Below are 18,141 nucleotides of genomic sequence, written 5' to 3'. Positions count from 1 at the left end.
TTCCCTTAAATTATGGTTAAGTCACAACTTTCTGCAACAGAAGTAGGCTGCAGCTTTATTAGCCCCTGCAATAGCATGTAAGATCAGAACACTGTGATTCCTGGCAAATACCTAAGTGTTCAACATCACATTACAATGTTATGCATACATTTAAAAGCAAGACAATATCAGTAGCAGTTATAAAACAAGTCAATTCATGGACCACTAAATTACCTCTAGTACCAGGCACCCAAATCAGGTGCATAAAAGATTTCCTAAGAAAAAAAAAAAAAAAATCCCCCAAACCTGTGCTTCTTTGTCCTGTAAGGAAGCCAAAATAGATTCTATGACCTACCCAGGGTCTCAATTATTCCAGAGGCCCCGTTTCTTTTGTCCCATGTCTCTCAAGTACCTTCTTGGAAACTTTTAAAAGTGAGTATCGTCAGACTTCAAGCATCAGCGGCCAACCAACTTCCCTCCTTTTCAACAGTCACTAAAGAACAGAAAGTGTCTGTTCAGTCTGTCCCGTTACTTTTATTAATTTTTACCAATGCAGCTTCAACTTCATACTCACTTTCAGTTTCCTACAGCATGTTCAAGAAGCTTTAGCATAAAACCATGTCAGGTTTTGAAGCAGTCAAATCACGTGTTGCCTCTCTCCCATATCCCCCATCGTACAAGCACAAAGTGGTTTTAAGTTCAATTTTAGCAATGCAATTAAGCTTGACAATGTCCATTTATCACACATGCTGGAATAAAATTTCGCTCCACTTAAAGCCTCAGTGCCAGAGGTGTTAAGTTTGTTGCCAGCAATAGACACTGCACTGGCAAATGCTACTCCTAACAGATAAAAATAAAAAAATACAAAAGGGAAGCAGCTTTAACCAGACAAAACCAGGCATCAAATTAGATAAGGTAATATTTATAAATGGATCACTTTTTTTAGTGTAAACATAACAGTTCATCTTCTAGGTTTACTGTAAACCATTTTACACTTAATCTGATTATGAAAGACAAAGACAAGAGAAACTGAAGGTATTTATTATTCAATCCACTTACAAAGCAGGTGGCTTAATGCAAGCTTATTGACATGTTCATAAATGATCCCCGAGGAACATCTTTTCCAAAGTGACAGTAATACTGTCTCAATGTTTTTGCACATTTGCATTTTGCAATGTTGAGCACATTTAAATAAACTATAATCTATTATATGTGAAAGAATGTTGATGAGAAACTTGAATCCTGATGTGGATTAAAACCTCCTCCAAAGGCGAAATGTTAGTACATTATAACTTAATTCTATATACTATATTATGCAGCAAATCTTAACTATAGAAAATATTTCAATCAGTGATGGACTGTTGGTAATTTATAAAGAGGGAATCTATGATCAAGGCAAAAACTAGGTAACCACATAATTTGTGTCTCAGTTTCTACAGAAATTTACAGGCTTTCAATTTACTAATGAAAAATAAAACAAGAGACAAATGGATTTAGCTAACTATTAACTTTAAAACTCATAAAAATCCCAAGACAAGCCTGGAATCCTTAGAAGTTCTACGAATGCATGTATATCTGCCAAAAAACCCAAAAACCAAAAAAACCCCAACCCCCCCAAAAACACTAAAACAAAAAAAACCACCTCACCACCCTGCAGCTCTATGTCCTTATTGAATGGTTTTATATTAAAAAAAAAAACAACCCAAAAATAACCAAAAAACCCCCTCGATGTGCGCAGATACTTCGACTTAAGTTAGCAGAGATTCTAAGCTCTTCTTCCATTTCCGTAATAATTCTTTCAATCTGCAAGTATCTACAATCCAGCTAACTGAAATCAACATTTAGTGTTCACTAGAGCTGTTTCACAGCAGCAAATATTTAAGTTAGGGATTCAAATTTCTAGACATAGGAAGAAAATGATAAATACAATCTGAACAGCAGTCTAAATGTTTAATATTGACATTCAAATATATCTGCATTGTGCTGAGATTTTAAAAAGAAACACAAAAATTTGATCAGACAAGAAATCTGGTGATGAGTATGCTATATGTATCAGTCAAACTGAATATAGTTCATATTCTGTTCCCAGTATTAAGGATGTTATTTGACTCAAAACTGATATTGTAAATATACAGCAGCCATTTTTTCCTAATTAAGGAATGTCTCAATACATAATATTATCCTTTTCTAGATGATCTTTATACATTTAAACTAAAATATATGATCGATTAAATTAAGGAATCCGAGGTTAGTAATGAGTGAAATCATACTTTCAAAGCTCGATACTATGTAAAACAAACCAAAAAAAGAGACCACACAATTCTACTTACTAAAGCAGCTAATCTTGCCTGCAAGTTTGGGGTCACAAAGCCCATAATATGTGCAAACAAATGCAATACAAGGAACCATGCAAAAATACAGTAATGAATTAAAAGAAAAAATGTAAAACCTAAAAAGAAGTTTTATAAATACACTGAAACTCAACTGTCTTCTACATAAACTGTAGGTCTAGCATTAGTTGTACCATATAGCAGAGCCAGCACTCTAGGTTCAATGCTTCCAAATCTGCGCAGGTAAGTCATGCCATCTTTGGTTGACTGCAGTACCAGGAAGGACGAGGGAGCGAGAGGGAGGACAAGAGTTCTGGAAAGCGGTGTCAACTTTCACTAGGCAGTTGAGCCTCAATGTCCACTCTGCAAATGGGGCACTTCTTGTTAGTAATCAACCACTGATCTACACATACTTGGTGGAAAAGGTGCATACATGGAAGGCGCCTGTCATCAGAACAGAAAAACATTAGTGTTAATAAAGCGTTTCCGTATCAACATACCCATTGGAAAAACAGTAATTTGGGTTTTGCTATTTGCTATTCTTTTTGCATGTGCATGTTTTTCCACAAGTTTCACTAGCTTTTCCAGTTCAACCTGCATTTTGTCTAGTTCCAAGAAGAAATGGATATGGGCAACAAAGTCAAGCATCAGCTAGCTTCTGCTGTATTACACTGATTTAAACCTTTTATAGCTTCAGCAGCATTACTCCGGAAAAACTAAAATTGACAGTCCTGATTAATTCAGGGCATCAGCTTGGGCTCGTGTTATAAGACAGTCAGTCAACTTATGGCAGACCGTAAGAAAATAACCTACATTCTACCCAAAGACAATACAGACTGAACAATGTGTGTTTTCAGTTGCAACTTGTGTTATTTATTGGTTCAGTGACAGAGAGTCCTTAATTGTAACTGTTATCCTAAGGAGTATTGCAGAGTAGTGTACTATATTCAAGTATGGTCTTAAAGCCAGAACATTAACATTATATTCTGATATTCAGTGGTACTACTTACCTGACATCTTCACCTTCCTCCAATATAGACAAACAGATGGTACACTTTTCCTCTGTGTCTTCTTCTGTTCCTTCCTCCCCATCTTGTTTGCAGTGCAGTTTCCTCTGTGAGAACCAATCAGTTGTTACCTTATTAGTAGAGATGACATTATTGACAAACTGAGTAAAATCTGTTTTTAATACATATTCAACACATACTTCTTTGAAAACATTTCATAATATTTATTCAAATGTATTTGAACCAAAATGAATTAAGAACTACCACTTGGAGCAAAATCACAGGACATTTCAGATTTATTTAACTATTGTTAATTACAAAAGTCTACTGGACTGTGAATGTATTGATTTAATATTGTTGCAACCAGTCCTTTTACTTGTTGTCTATGTATAAATATCTTCATTTTATTAATGAAGAGGCAAAAAAAAAAAAAATTCATTTCAAACCTAGTATCTTAAGTCACTATTTATCAAGTGTGAAAAAACACTGTGTAAATGTGGATGGGATTCTATATTACGGTATAGTAAACTCCAATTGAGAGACAACTTAAGTTGTCAAAATTCCATACCAGATTCAAAACTTCCTAGTGTCCCAGTCTTCCTAATGTGATCAGAGTAAAGGTAAAATGATACATACCAAGCAGGTAAGAATCATAAACAATTTATTGCAGAAATAAAGTCTTTATTTGATGAGTTATCACTGAAGTCTGTTGACTATTTAGATATTACCAATAGTTGTTTCATTGCTCACAAGGCTAATAATAACTGCTGGACAAGTTATTAAATCATATCAAACCACTTTTGTTTATGACATCATATCACATTACAGTAGCTCTTTATCTAGGGACCACATTTTTTATTTTCTTTGTGAAAGAAGTGGCATTGTAAGCTGTGCTTACAATCCTTTAAATTGCAAGATACATAAACCATGCACTCTTTAAAGCTGACATTTCTGCAGATTTAAGGTAAACATAATTACATTTTCAAAGAAATATTACAGACAAGCCACAATTTGAGAAATCCTCACCTTTTTGTATTTATGTGGATATGTGCATCTTTCTATAGTTCCCTGTGTTGCTCCGCGATTAACATTGCCTAATCGTTCCTCCAAGTGAATCAGCTCCTATGAAATTATCAAGGAATATACAGTGTAAGAACTGTTATTTCAACTAACTTGAGTAAATATTACTTTTATTCTAACTTATTGCAGAATGACAAATGCTCGATTCCCAACTTATTCAAATACAGGCAAAGCAAAAAAAAGAGTATGTTGTGTAGGAAAAGTGATGGGTTTCTGTAGAAAAACCCCCACAACACTGCCTGGTATTTTAAGTTATAGGGAAAAACTATTTTACTACTAAAAAAAAATAGAAAATGTTTCTCAGCTAGGCATGGTTATCAGTATGTTCACACATACTTGTGTGACTAATGATGAAAATGCAATTAAAATGCACTACGTAAATATCTGCTTTCTAACAGTCATTAAGGCTTAGAAGAAAAAAAAGTTGCTTAAGTTGAAATACAATGACTGATTTCTTTTTCTCCAGCAATGAGTTTATTAGAACCATGAGATGTCACTGAAGATGTTTTCAGTAGACTAGGTCATTAACTCTCTGCATCTGATACCTTTTATTTTCTCTGGGTTTTTTTTCTTCCCTCAGTTTCAATTCCTGCACTACATAACAAACAGGACAGCACTGTTTAAGTTGCCAAGTTTCACCCTCACTAGGAGGATCCTGGCACAGTTATTTAGAGACAACACTACCTTTTACCAACATATGTGAATACTACATCCTACTAACTGGGGTGGTGGGCAGAGCAAGATGTACTGTCAGTTAATAACCACCTAAGCCTACATTGTCCAGGGCACCTTTTATTGACCGACTTTTCTATATGCTTTTATCCCAGTTCATGATAGTGAGGTCATTCTATATATAAAGGGTATTTTCTTTATGATTCTTTTACAACTACATATAGAACTAGCTCTACCATATACCCTCCCCATATTCCCTCATGACACATTTTGACATATTATCTAGTTTTATTCTATTACAAACCTCAAAATTGCCCCTGAAAGGGCCTCTGAATGATGTTCCATCCAATCCTGATGAAATGTAACGGATGTGAGGGTAGCCCGCCATGTCTGGTACCTATTCAAACAGCAGACGTTAAGTTAAACCTATTCAGAACAGTTTCAGTATTTTACTGTTCACTTTGTAAAATTTAAGATCCTTTTGCTTTTACTGAATCACTTATTATTTATACTTCTCAGCTTGAGCATACAATTCCAACTGACGGCATAACACAACACCACTCTGAGCTCTCTAAACAGAACCAGAAGCAAAACAGAAGTGAGACTAGATCCTCTATTATAATCTCTCCACATCTGCATTACGTATTGCTTGGTCTCACTTCCCAGGTCTCAAAAATCTCAACCTACTTTGTATAAACTGCCATAAATATCTACCTATTTTTGTAAGCAAAACACCTAAAAGCTGCAAATGAAGTTACGAAAAGGACTTGCTATAGATTCTCAAATATAAGTTTTTGGTACTGCAGAAAAAACAAGGCTAATACTCAGTCTGGAAAAAACAGCCAATATCCTTATCTTATCCAAAACAACTCAACATCTTCAGATACTCTTCAAATTTAAAGGCAGATAAAAAAAGTAACACTCAAAACTCGCATCTAAAGTCACAGGCAACTCTACATACACTCTACATTCAAGCATCCACTGACTTCCTTGCACATTAAGATACAGGCAGTGAACAAAATACCAGTGTCCAGTGATATACCCTACAGGCACTTCAAGCACCAGCACTTTTCATACAGGAAAGCAGAAAGGATGTTAATATACCAAGGACCACCTTCACAGCAGGGCTTCTGCGTTCCATTTTTACCCCCGTGAGATGAGTGAATAATAGCATTACTTTTTGTCAGAAACATACCAGCAGCAATTTTTAATGAACAGGTGAAAAAAACCCCCAAATGATCAGCAAATTCAGTTTACTTATTCATGTAGTGTGCACTGATATGAGGACTGTAAGCATCAATTCATTTGGAAATAACGTTAAGTACTATCTTCCTTTCTGTGCTATCAGCTGGTAACATCTCTGCTGCTGTATATGACAGCTCAAAATTCATCTCATAAGGCTGTCAACAAGTCAGACATCCCAGATATTATTCATGAAGTCAGGTATTCACGTGTGGCTTTTCTTATTTCCAGCAGACACTTCTAAGCTCAACATATATAAAGGTATAAAACTGAATTAATGCATTGTGAGAAAGCATAGGCCTAGACAAAGTTACTTACATAACATAACAGATCAATAAGCTACCTTTCTATTTTTCAAATCCAGTCAGTAACTAAAAGCTGACAGTGATAGAAAAGATTTCTTTGCCCTAAATAATTTTTTTTTTTAAAGAAAACCAGAATCTGATTATTTTAAAGTAGTTTACGTGGTGCTTCCTAAATGATGACCATGTAGTGCCAATATAAGCCACAAATACAGCCACAATATTAGTATTAGATTTTTACAAACCAGAGTAATAGAAACTGAAGATTTATCTTTCAGAGTATTTCCAGAATCCTAACACAGGGGGTGCCTCTCTCATAAGCAGCCTAAATATCTGTTGGTGTGGTACTAATGAGAGCTGGAGATGGGAAACAAGCAAGACAGGATGACTGCTGCAAACTCCAACAGTGTATCAATTTAAAGATCTAAGTTGTCATGCAATAGGCAGAGTGTATTTACAGAGATTATATACTAATACATTAATTCAATATGGTTGCAAATATAGAATTTTATATCACAAGATACATATATTCATCTGCATACCTAAACATTTCATGTAAGTAACATCTTTTCACAACATAAACTGCAGCTGTAACAAAGGAATTTGGGAGAGTACAATAAAAATATGAGAATTTGTAAAAACTACATTGTAAGAAATCTGGCTTCGATAATGGGTGATTTATGATCCATTCTGCATTTAAGCGTGTAATTTTACTTTGGCTTCCAAGTACAGAAAACGCATTTAAAGAACTAAGTCACTCATCCACACTACGAACATCTTTGTTGTCCCAGGTTTTTACTAGGCATAGACCTGTTTGGCATCATTTGGAAGTTTCCATTGCCTGTTACTACATTGTGAATCGATTGCCTCCACTCAGAGGAAAGGAAACTCCTGACAAAACCTAACCTAAGTCTGTTTTTTTGATTCACCAGGATTTGAAAACAGCCTGTTGGAAAACAATGCATCTGATCGTGCAGATACTGCATCATTACAGGAGCTGTAAAGTCACAGGTGTATTGCTGTAATGCAATAATTACAGTTCCAATTGCCTCAAAAGTCAGAGTTTACCAACTGCAGTGACGTGCACCCAGATAGGTCTCCCATTTGGAACAAATTCTGCTGCTGAAGACTATCTATTTAAGAAACATACTAAAATTAATTTTAACACTACAAAACCAACCAAGAATTTCTCAGAGTACATACCACAACAAACTACTGAACTTAGACAACAAAAATATTGGGTGGGACAATACATTTTCATGCTAATAAAGGGGCCTTCATATTATCCTGATGGGGAATGGCATAACACCTCTACAAAATCATCTGAACATATGTACAGGCTCTTTTAAAATACTGTGAGAGCACAGCTTACATTTCTGGCCAAGTAAAACACTGTATTTTGAAAAAACATCTCTCTAAAAAAAAATAGCTTTTTTACACCTGCAGAATAAGCAGTCTGCTAACATAGCAACATTTTAACTAATTACATTTGTGACTACAAACTGGAGGGAAGATGGGCGAGAGAGAACCATCGATAATGCCCAGCTAAAAACAGTCTAACTAAAATCCCTTTGACAGTTAACATCAAGCTTCAAATGCAAAGAGAAGATTTCATCTCTATTGAAACAGGTTCACACACAAATGGAAGTGTGTTTTCAGTAAGTTTTCATATTGACCATAAGAAAGAAGGAAAAGCTTAAAGCTAATGAAGAAACTAAAAAGTTAAAAGTAATGCCAGTCTGCACTAAGTGCTTGTATATATTGTTTTGGATACAGTCAAATTATAATATGTACTTTAAAGCAATATACTCTGGACCTGCAAATTCCAGTACAAGTTTGTCAAGAACTGTTTTGTTTCCTGTAGAACAAGTATCATCTGTTTCTGGTTTTGCACTTTCTGTTGACACTTCCCACTACCACAAAAATTTGCAGCAACTAAAAAATTCAAGGACAAGTCTGAACCATTTACAACACAAACATTCTGAAACAGTTTTAAACAGCTAACCTGCAGGAAAGATTTTTCTTCCTTGCTACCTTCTTTCAAACAGTTTCCATCCTTCCAGTATCTTTTTGCCTGTCAGTTGCCACAGTCAGTGAAGAGATTCTTCCATTGTATGGTACTACTTATCTTGTCCATCCCAATCTTTTATTCAATGGTTCACATTAAGTATGATCTTCATACATATTAAAACAAATCCCAGCAATAAGCTTATCCAGTTAACTGCTTAGGTCCACATCGATACTCAAAAAGAAGTAAAGCTTAACAATTAATATCTTAATAAGCCAAATTCAAACAAGGAAAAGTTGCAGTTTTCACAGAGGGACACTGTGCGAAGGAACAAGTAATGCGTGCGGCATAGCTAAAACCCAACTGTATCTGTGTCTCAGGGGAACATAAAATGAGCACTCTTCAAAAGTCTATATTCCACAAAAAACTGAAGAACAGTAATTCATGTGTATATTAAGAAAAAAGTAGCAGCTGCATTACAAAAGTCCATTTTCTTATTTGAAAAATGCAGTTAAATTTGATGCAGCTAATCAACGCTATTTTAAACCTAAAGTTCACCTTGAATTACTATAGCTACATTAAATTACAGCCTTAAGCTAAGTGTTCAGATATTTTACAGGAAGTTTGTTAGCTTTTTTTGTACGGAACAGTTGCATCTCTTAGAGCTGTGATACCTGTAAGACTACACTGAGTGATATCATTCTGACCAGCACACATCTACCATAATGTACTGGTATCTACTGGCCTATACCTCCAAATCTCTCCCAATTTTTACAACTAAGTGTAAAGATGGCCTCAACCACTCTGAGTCATTTAGCACTTAAAGGAACAAAACAGTAAGGCTCTGAAATAGAAGAAAAAGGGGGGACAGCATATGAAAGCTGGATGTATAACACCTGAGAGAGGTTAAGTAACCATAAGTAACTTTTTTTCTTTTTTTGAAATTATGATCCAGTGATCTCCCTCTGACTGGCAAGCTGCAGTCCAGGTTCACAAATAAATTAAGGAGTCTTCTCAAGGCTTGTATCAACCCTTTAGAGTATTACACCACAGCTAGCAAACTCTGAAGTCCAGATAATTCTCCCCCCCAGTGAAATTCACAATCAACAAGACACTATTCAAAAAGGCAGAAGAAGCTGGAGTCAAGAGACTGGAACAGCATATCCCAGGAAATTCTTTGATTAATGGGTAGCTGAAACAATTTGAGAGGCATGTAAGATAGCCTCCATTATTTAAGATATATTTTATAAAACAGAAACTAAAAAAACCCCACAAAAACCACAAAACCCACAAAAAACCATGCACCACCAAATCCCACTACTATGCATAATATGATCTGAAAACTGTACCTCTGACAGCTTTGCATGTTTTAAAAACAACAAATGAATAGAATATTCTATTGGTGGCAGGTTTGTTGCTTAAGCTTTAAATAGCCAAAATCCCAGATCAGCTGTAGTTAGTTATTCACCTAAACAAGAGTAAAAGTACACTAAGTTAAAAGGCATAAAGGGAACACTGCTCACTTCAGGTCTATATTCCATTTAAAATTTAGTTATCAGTTTAGAGCTGAAGAATTCTGGTTTTGTTCTTTGATTATGAAGAGGAGATGGAAGGGGGGAGAAACAAGACCTTCTAGTTTTAACCTTCCACCCCACCCTCCATTAAATGACGAAAAGGAACAAATCCAATTCAGAAAAATAACCCTTCCTTTAACAGAGCGGATTTAAAATATAAAGCACTGGGGTTTTTTTTAAGTGTCCTAGTAACAAACTCATGTTCAGAGCAAGTTCCTGTTTCAAAGCTGAACTAAATTACAATTTCTAAATGAATGTCTGCAGACTTTTGAAACTTTACAGCAAATAATAGATTATACTCCATTTTTCTAATCCCTTTTGTATTTTTTGAAGCCTGAAAAATGTTAGAAATATTCTAATCTTTGCAGTTACAAAAATTAAGTGATTTTACAGCTAAACATAGCATTCTGGTCATTCAGGTAAATGGGTAACATATGGAAAACATGAGACTCAGGGGAGCTGGCAATATAGAGAAGGGGACCCTTTCAGGGTGTCCTCAGGCCAAATTTAAAAACACCTTCTGGAGATTTTTTTGGACTTTCCCCCTTCCAGATTTCATTATAAACTAGGGTGCCTTTTCTTTCCTGAAGCAACAGAAGAAAAGGAATTCTGCTTGGATATGCGTTACAGCCATAAGTGTGGTTTGGCTAGTCAGAATTATGGCTGGTATATAGTTCATTATGAAAAAGTCACATTCCTTTTAACATCCATCTCAGCTTATTAAATTATGGAAATTCCCATCCTGTCCACACAGATGTGATAACTGCTGCTGGGCACTCTGAGTCAAAAAGCCTTTCATAAACAGTGCCAAAAGAGCAGCCAAAGTCACTCAGAGTAAACAGAAATTGAATTGGCATCTAACAACAAGCACTGGCATCAGAGAAGAACAGAGGAACAGATAAAGCCTCTGTCTCCTGTGTCTTTCTCATCTGATGTTTCATTAGTCATGCCATGCATTGCTCTTCAGTTGATTCTTCCTAAAAATGTTGTTCAAGTTTGCAGAATGGATATTTGTCCAGAATGGAATCAATCATAAAAATCATTTTGACAGAAGATCTTTCCTCAGCACATCCATGGCATTAAAGCAGTAAAGATGGGAACACAAACTACTCTAAGCCAGGGTCACACTTAACAAAGTAATTGTGTTAAATCAAGGAGGCAAGCAGCCTAATCCTTGTCTACACAGATATGAAGCAAGCTCTTTTTAACTGCTTTTGATCTAGGACTTCTCCTGAAGGAACATTTAAACAGGTGAAAGTTTCAACCAAGCTAATAGAAAAGGAGATTTTGTTTCCCCCACCCTTTATTTGGACTGTCAAAGCTGCTGAACGCTAATTATCTCCCCCAACATATCTTTATCATTTTGTCTCCCTGAGGATTAAAACTGCAGTCTACATTCCAGCACTGACTAGATGAAGATTAGGTTATCTGCATCCAAATAAAATCTGAAATTGATTTATGACAGTACTAGTGTCATTAAAGCCCAAATAATCCAATATGCCCTTTATGGTCTGGCAGTAGTTTGAAGGGGTGTGCTGGTTTTGGCTGGGATAGAGTTAATTTTCTTCATAGTAGCTACTGTGGGGCTATGTTTTGGATTCGTGCTGAAAACAGTGTTGATAATGCCGAGATGTTTTCATTACTGCTGAGCAGTGCTTACACAGAGTCAAGGCCTTTTCTGCTTCTCACACCACCCCACCAGTGAGTAGGCTGGGGGTGCACAAGAAGTTGGGAGGAGACACAGCCAGGACAGCTGAGCCCAACTGACCAAAGGGATACTCCATACCATATGCAATCGTGCTCAGTATATAAAGCTGGGGGAAGAACAAAGAAGGGGGGACATCCAGAGTGATGGCGTTTGTCTTCCCAAGTAACCGTTAGGCATGATGGAGCCCTGCTTTCCTGGAGATGGCTGAACACCTGCCTGCCCATGGGAAGTAGTGAATTAATTCCTTGTTTTGCATGCGTGGCTTTTGCTTTACCTATTAAACTGTCTTTATCTCAGCCCACAGGTTTTCTCACTTTTACTTTTTTTCTGATTCTCTCCCCCATCTCACTGTGAGGGAGTTGAGCGAGCAGCTGCATAGTGCTTAGTTGCCAGCTGGAGTTAAACCATGACAAGGGGTTTTAGCACTCCAGAACAGATGGAAAAAATGCACACGGCCTATGGGGCAGCATGCTGTTTCAGAAAGAGGATTCAACACAAATGAATTTTTTAGTCGAGCTACTGCATGAGTTACTTTAAAAGACCACCCCCCCCCAAATAAATGGAGAACATCAACATTTGATGACATCTGCATCAAGAATACAACTAATGAGCCTTGTAAATTGCTATTTAGTACCCTCTTACTTACTGAAAGAAGAAAGCACTCCTCATAACATTAACCACTTAGCAGAGGGACTAATCACAGTTCAGCCTCTCCTCCCCTGCCCCTATTCCTAAAGTTACAATGAAAAAACCAAGGTGACAGCTGCAATTAATCCGTTGCTCTTTAATAAAAACTAAAATGGCACTTTTGTTTAATATCCAGTTAAGTTTGTTAGATTAAAAACTTCACTGACTACTTGCTCTATATTCAAAATAAATTTTGCTGACAGATCTGCTGTACTCTCACATACATGCAAATGAAGAAAATTTTGGCTTTCATTATTGCCATAGAAGGGGTAGAATCATCAAAAGGCATTTGTAACACTTTGAACTCATTGTACATATAACTTTTAGCAGTGCTCTAACCTGTCTTTATGTTCTTCTAGGGCATGTAATCCGAATACACTTCAAATTAGTCAGAGACTCAGAGCACAACTTCAAAGTCGTAACACTGGATCTGATGACAGCAAGGTTCAAAAGAGATCCCAAATATTTGAGGAAGTACTGCTTACAGCAGTCTATACACTGTAAAACATGCTGTCAGTACAGTGTGTACAAAACCCTCAAAATACAAACAACTTCAATTCCATTTCATCCAGAGATTCATGAATTACTGTTATGAGGATTAGATATCCCTACAGAAACACATGCACAAGTTTCTGTAGAATTAAAGAACCCTATTTCATCTGATACTTTTATCAATTAGTAACAGCAGTTACTGAGCAGAAGGGCAAGACTCCCTAAAGTATTTTATCACACATTCAGGAAATACTTCTGAAGAGTCTCTATCACAGCTTTCTTCCATTCTATTGCTAAAAAGAGAGTGGGGTCCCAACTACTTGCTTGTGTAACATTTTAGTTATAGGAATACGCCTATGGAAGTTAAGATACAGTGAAAAGTTTCTCATCACACTGTAATACAAGGATCAGCTGAACTCTGAAGTTTCTCGAAACTTCACAGCAATCGTGGAAATAATTCCCATAATTGACTTATTAGCCCTGACAGAAAATGAGATAAAATAGGCACATGTTTCACTTGCTGCCTCCTAATGCAATTGCAGTTCCCTGAACTATTAGGAGGGCCCTTTCTCTTTGAGAATCTAAAGCAGCTGATGTGATCTGTTACAGTACAACACATGAAACAAATGTGAGAGAGGCAAGCCATTTTTCATCCACTTGAAAAAACATACACCTAACTGAAGAAGAATGCAGAAAATCTTCATTTGAATAGATGATACACAGGAGATAAGGTTATGCAGTAAGAATCTTGTTGGCTACACTAAAATACCGAATTCTACAGACTGCTCTGTAAAGTCTGTGGTAAGTATGCAAGCTGTGCACCAATGAATTACCAACCCTGATGTATCAGGGGAAGTACTTAAGGATTATTACCATGTTTGCTAGTTAAATAGCAAGAAACAAGCAATGTTAAGACCAGACTACGAAGAGACAGCCATTACAGTATTGGTTGTAAATTTACAGTTCAATCCCTAGATGTCAATTCTGGCTACAAACAGAGGAATTTTGGATGGTTAAGACTTGCAGGCTGCTTTTTAATTACAATTTTAGCATCCATTTACAGATGAGCCCACAATTTTGATTAGAGTATCTAGCTTCAAAAGGGTTAAATAATATGGGTTAGCCACACAAAATACCACATAGAAACACTAATACTCCATTAAATTAAATCTGTGTCTCTGAATTTTCATTAAACAAAATTAAGAATATTTTAAATAAACCTACAAACATTCTTTCAAAAACAATACTCTGTAAAAGTCAGAGAGTTATGCTAATTTTCCTTGGTTTTCTACTGTAGATTAAGAAAAAGTTATGTGTAACAAGGGACTAGATTACTCTCTCACTTCCTGTTGTTTATAACACTTCATGCTACGACATTATATACTTTATCATACAGAATTAGGTTGATGAACACCAAATATTATTTGAAAACAACCAAATCTCTAGATGGAATTCTGGCTGTGCTGTATACACACCTTGAAAATAAAGCACCAGTGCTAATCCTCATGCACTGGGTGGAAAATTGGTACCTTTAACAATCCAAAACTCATTAAAGAAGAATCTGAACTTTAAAAATCAGATGCAGAGGGTCAATGCATTGCAATGCAAGTGACAATTTAATTCAAATATGTTTCATTTTACAAGAGCTGAAGTTAGAAATGTTAGTGTCCTATACTGTTTTCTCTTATTAGACATGAGCCTGTTCTAGCTCCCTATCTGGGAGTAACACACAGAAACACTGGAGTATTTTCTTCTTCAGTTGAACCACTAACTTTTGCAGTGATGTATACATGTCCAATTAAATGCAGTAAACCTTAAAATAATTTCCCTGACAAACAAAAAAATTACAATGACCAATGATCATCATTTTTCATAAGCTATCTCCTTACCATTAAAGGAAGAGCCCCTATTTGCAAGTGATGAAGTCGAGGAGGTGCATGGTAGTGGGCCAAGTGAGGATGCAAGGGCCCTGGAGGGTAAGTAGCTGCAGTCACACCAGCTTCAATTCCCAGTTCCCTGTCACATGAATGAAAGTACATTACAGTAAAGGTACATCTTGAATCCTAGATACAATTCCACTGCTTTGGAAAGCATACAACACAGCACAGCTACCATAACAGTTTTACATAAGAATATTTTTTAAACTTTGCTAAAGAATCATCTTAATCCTACCGTAACTAAAAGTAGCTTTTAAATCAGCTGTGAAGATTTAGTATGATAAATCAGTAGCGACAGCTCCACATTTACTATGCCCAGGAATATTACCAGTGTGGAGTCTTCTCTGTAGCTCATGCTGTGGGAACAGCAGCTGTCACGCATGCACCTCTTCCCTAATGGTCAAAAGTATCTTTTTTTAATAATAAATATATTGTGGAACTTAAATGTAGCCTTCGTGAGTGGGCCTCAGGCAATTTTAAATAAGTTCAGACAAAGAGGAGAGAGAATTAGTTTGTAACTCAAATCCAAACCTGTATTTTACAAAGAACATGAATATAAGAATAGTCTTCAGTAATGTTTTACTTGCTTATTTTAAAATCAATTCTTGAAATAACTACCTAGAGTAACACTCAATTCCATTTTAAAAGCAATGCATAAAACCCCCTAGAAATATATTTAAGATACTGAGTACTCAAAGCAATATTTCAAAGCCATATCAACATCTACATATTTTAAACTACAGGTGCATGCAGCACTTTTAAAAATCACAGCCAGCATTGCCAGCACTGTGATCAGCAGCACATTACCATCTTTTGACCCGAGTCCCAGAAAATTAAAATAGTATCTGATTACTAACCAGGCAGATCTCTCTGGAGCTTGTCGAGGATGGGAAGACATTGTCTGAGGCACATGAATGTGATGCCCATGACCATAATTGGGATGCATTCTGTGAGGATGTGGAGGAGGCCGCTCATGAGCACGTCTGAACAACGTAAAACAGCAACAGTTAATTTCACATACTTGTTAGTATCAAGAGAGCAACATCCATAATCAAAACGTTACCGACTGAATTACTGGAATGCATTTAAAATGAAAAAATAAAACTCCCCATGCAGTATTTTAATTTCAACTTTAGATGTAAGTTAGAAAATAATTATAATATGGATTTCATATTGAAAGACAAAGCCAGCTTCAGCTATTGTGATCACCCTTCACTTGGCAGGTGTGACTACAGAAGGACTGACAAGATGTTTAATCCTACCTCAAACTGCAGGTAGGAAAGCAAAGGCCACATGACAGTCATGTCAAGATTCAGAGTCATTCACAGCTATGCTGCAGTTTATTTCTAGTAAAACTATACCAGCAAAAGTAACTAGGGGAAACTTAATACACTAATCAGAAGACATCTTCCTTGAAACATGTTTGCGTCATAGCTCAAGTAATAAGAGCACCCAGTTTTTTCCATGCTAGCTGGTATAGAACTACAGTTTTGGAAAAAATCTTAAAAAAAACCTGCTGGCTGAGTTCTGTTACTTTACCACTTCCCAGTGCAAAAGTAACTAGGGGAAACTTAATACACTAATCAGAAGACATCTTCCTTGAAACATGTTTGCGTCATAGCTCAAGTAATAAGAGCACCCAGTTTTTTCCATGCTAGCTGGTATAGAACTACAGTTTTGGAAAAAATCTTAAAAAAAACCTGCTGGCTGACTTCTGTTACTTTACCACTTCCCAGTCACAGAAAGAAATGGATTGGGATTTTTCTTTGCATTGCTTTCAATGCATAAAGTTTTGGTTTTTTTTTTAATTCAGCTGAGAAACTTGGATTTTGCCAAAAGCAGTACCCTGTCTTCAGATTCAGTACCACCTTAAACTACCTGACAAAGTAGACTACACATTTTGTAAATTTACATGTGTAGAGAAGTAAAAAGTTACTTAACAGCACACTATTCTAACCACTGTAAATTGACACTTCTCCAGAGATATCTGTCAAGCTTGTATAAATTATTTTAGAAGTATTAGTTTTCTGCAATGGTACAGACCAACATGGGAACAGACGTATCAGCAGAACCGACTCCTAGTTTCACCTCCCTTCAGTTTATCAAATAACTATGGGGAAAAATCTGGAAGTATATTTAAAAAAAACAAAACATAGCAAAACAACCTCCCTAGTTCCATAAAAATTGAATGTCATGTAGGTCCATTTCTCCTAAAATTAGTCTTAATTTAAAAGAAACACATTTGAAATTATTTCTATGAATGTAAAACTCCTAGGCTATCTCACAATCTTAGTATAAAGTGGGTGGTCAGATTTAAAATAAACAGAAAATCTGTATGTTATACAAATACAGTGCACCCTCATACACTGCCTTTTGCACATTTTATAGCCAATTCCAAGACCCTAAGCAAGTTATAGCTTGAGACATGACAGTGAGAAGAGGACTCTCAACCAGTCTCTACTTCCAATCCTGATAAAGTCCTATATTGTTAGACAGAAGGTACTCAAGCTAGACTATCCCATATGCTATTTCTAGAAATGAAGGATGAAAAAACATCTTAAGAACACTTTGAGATGCTGGGACATGGAATGAAGGAACTGTAAGTCTGCTGGCGTTTGCAGTCGGTGTATTAAATGATAGAGCACATATACACAAGTTTCTGGTTGTCAGAGTATAATCTGATTTATAAGAGGTTGGGCCAAGGCACCTACAATATTGATTCTGCATGTAATTTGTATGAGGATTAGAGGGGAAAAGAAAGACCAAGCGTGGAACAATTTCCTAAGATTACAAAACAAAACTGCAGAGGATAAACCTCACTGAGCAAACTGACAGTCTGACCTGAGATTGGTGACTTCAGAGAGAATGTCAAGGAAGAACCTATTATCAACATTTGACTACAGTTTCTATACATATAAAGAAAATTCACTAGGCTAAGAAATGCTAATATTCACATTTCCAATCCCCAAACTACCAGAAAGTTTCCAGAACTGATAAGATAGCTACCACTATTATTTTTCCTTAAACTGCTATCTTGCTGTCTCACATCCACTGGCTTGAATGTTCCAAAATTAATTTTGGGGTATAGCTGCATAATCATGGGCATACACAAGCAGTATGCCT

At 36.2% G+C, this 18,141-nt stretch overlaps 1 protein-coding gene across 7 annotated transcripts in view; it reads right to left on the bottom strand.

Moving 5' to 3' along the window:
- Positions 1-1,004: 1,004 nt before the first annotated feature.
- Positions 1,005-18,141, bottom strand: part of RNF111 (ring finger protein 111) — a 65,899-nt gene continuing 48,762 nt past the window's right edge. For 3 of the 7 annotated variants that reach the window (XM_052807346.1, XM_052807347.1, XM_052807349.1), the window contains exons 9-14: positions 15,876-16,001; positions 14,971-15,097; positions 5,373-5,465; positions 4,343-4,438; positions 3,320-3,447; positions 1,005-2,753 (exon numbers count right to left, since the gene is read on the bottom strand). In XM_052807346.1, the coding sequence (XP_052663306.1) occupies positions 2,636-2,753; positions 3,320-3,447; positions 4,343-4,438; positions 5,373-5,465; positions 14,971-15,097; positions 15,876-16,001 (688 nt within the window). In that variant the 3' untranslated portion in view covers positions 1,005-2,635. The remainder of the gene's footprint in view (positions 2,754-3,319; positions 3,448-4,342; positions 4,439-5,372; positions 5,466-14,970; positions 15,098-15,875; positions 16,002-18,141) is intronic. The other 4 variants (XM_052807348.1, XM_052807350.1, XM_052807351.1 and 1 more) reach the window with 3 other exon arrangements.

Source organism: Harpia harpyja, chromosome 14 (assembly GCF_026419915.1).
Source record: "Harpia harpyja isolate bHarHar1 chromosome 14, bHarHar1 primary haplotype, whole genome shotgun sequence".
NCBI lineage: Eukaryota > Metazoa > Chordata > Aves > Accipitriformes > Accipitridae > Harpia > Harpia harpyja.
This window is presented reverse-complemented; position numbering and strand designations above follow the sequence as displayed.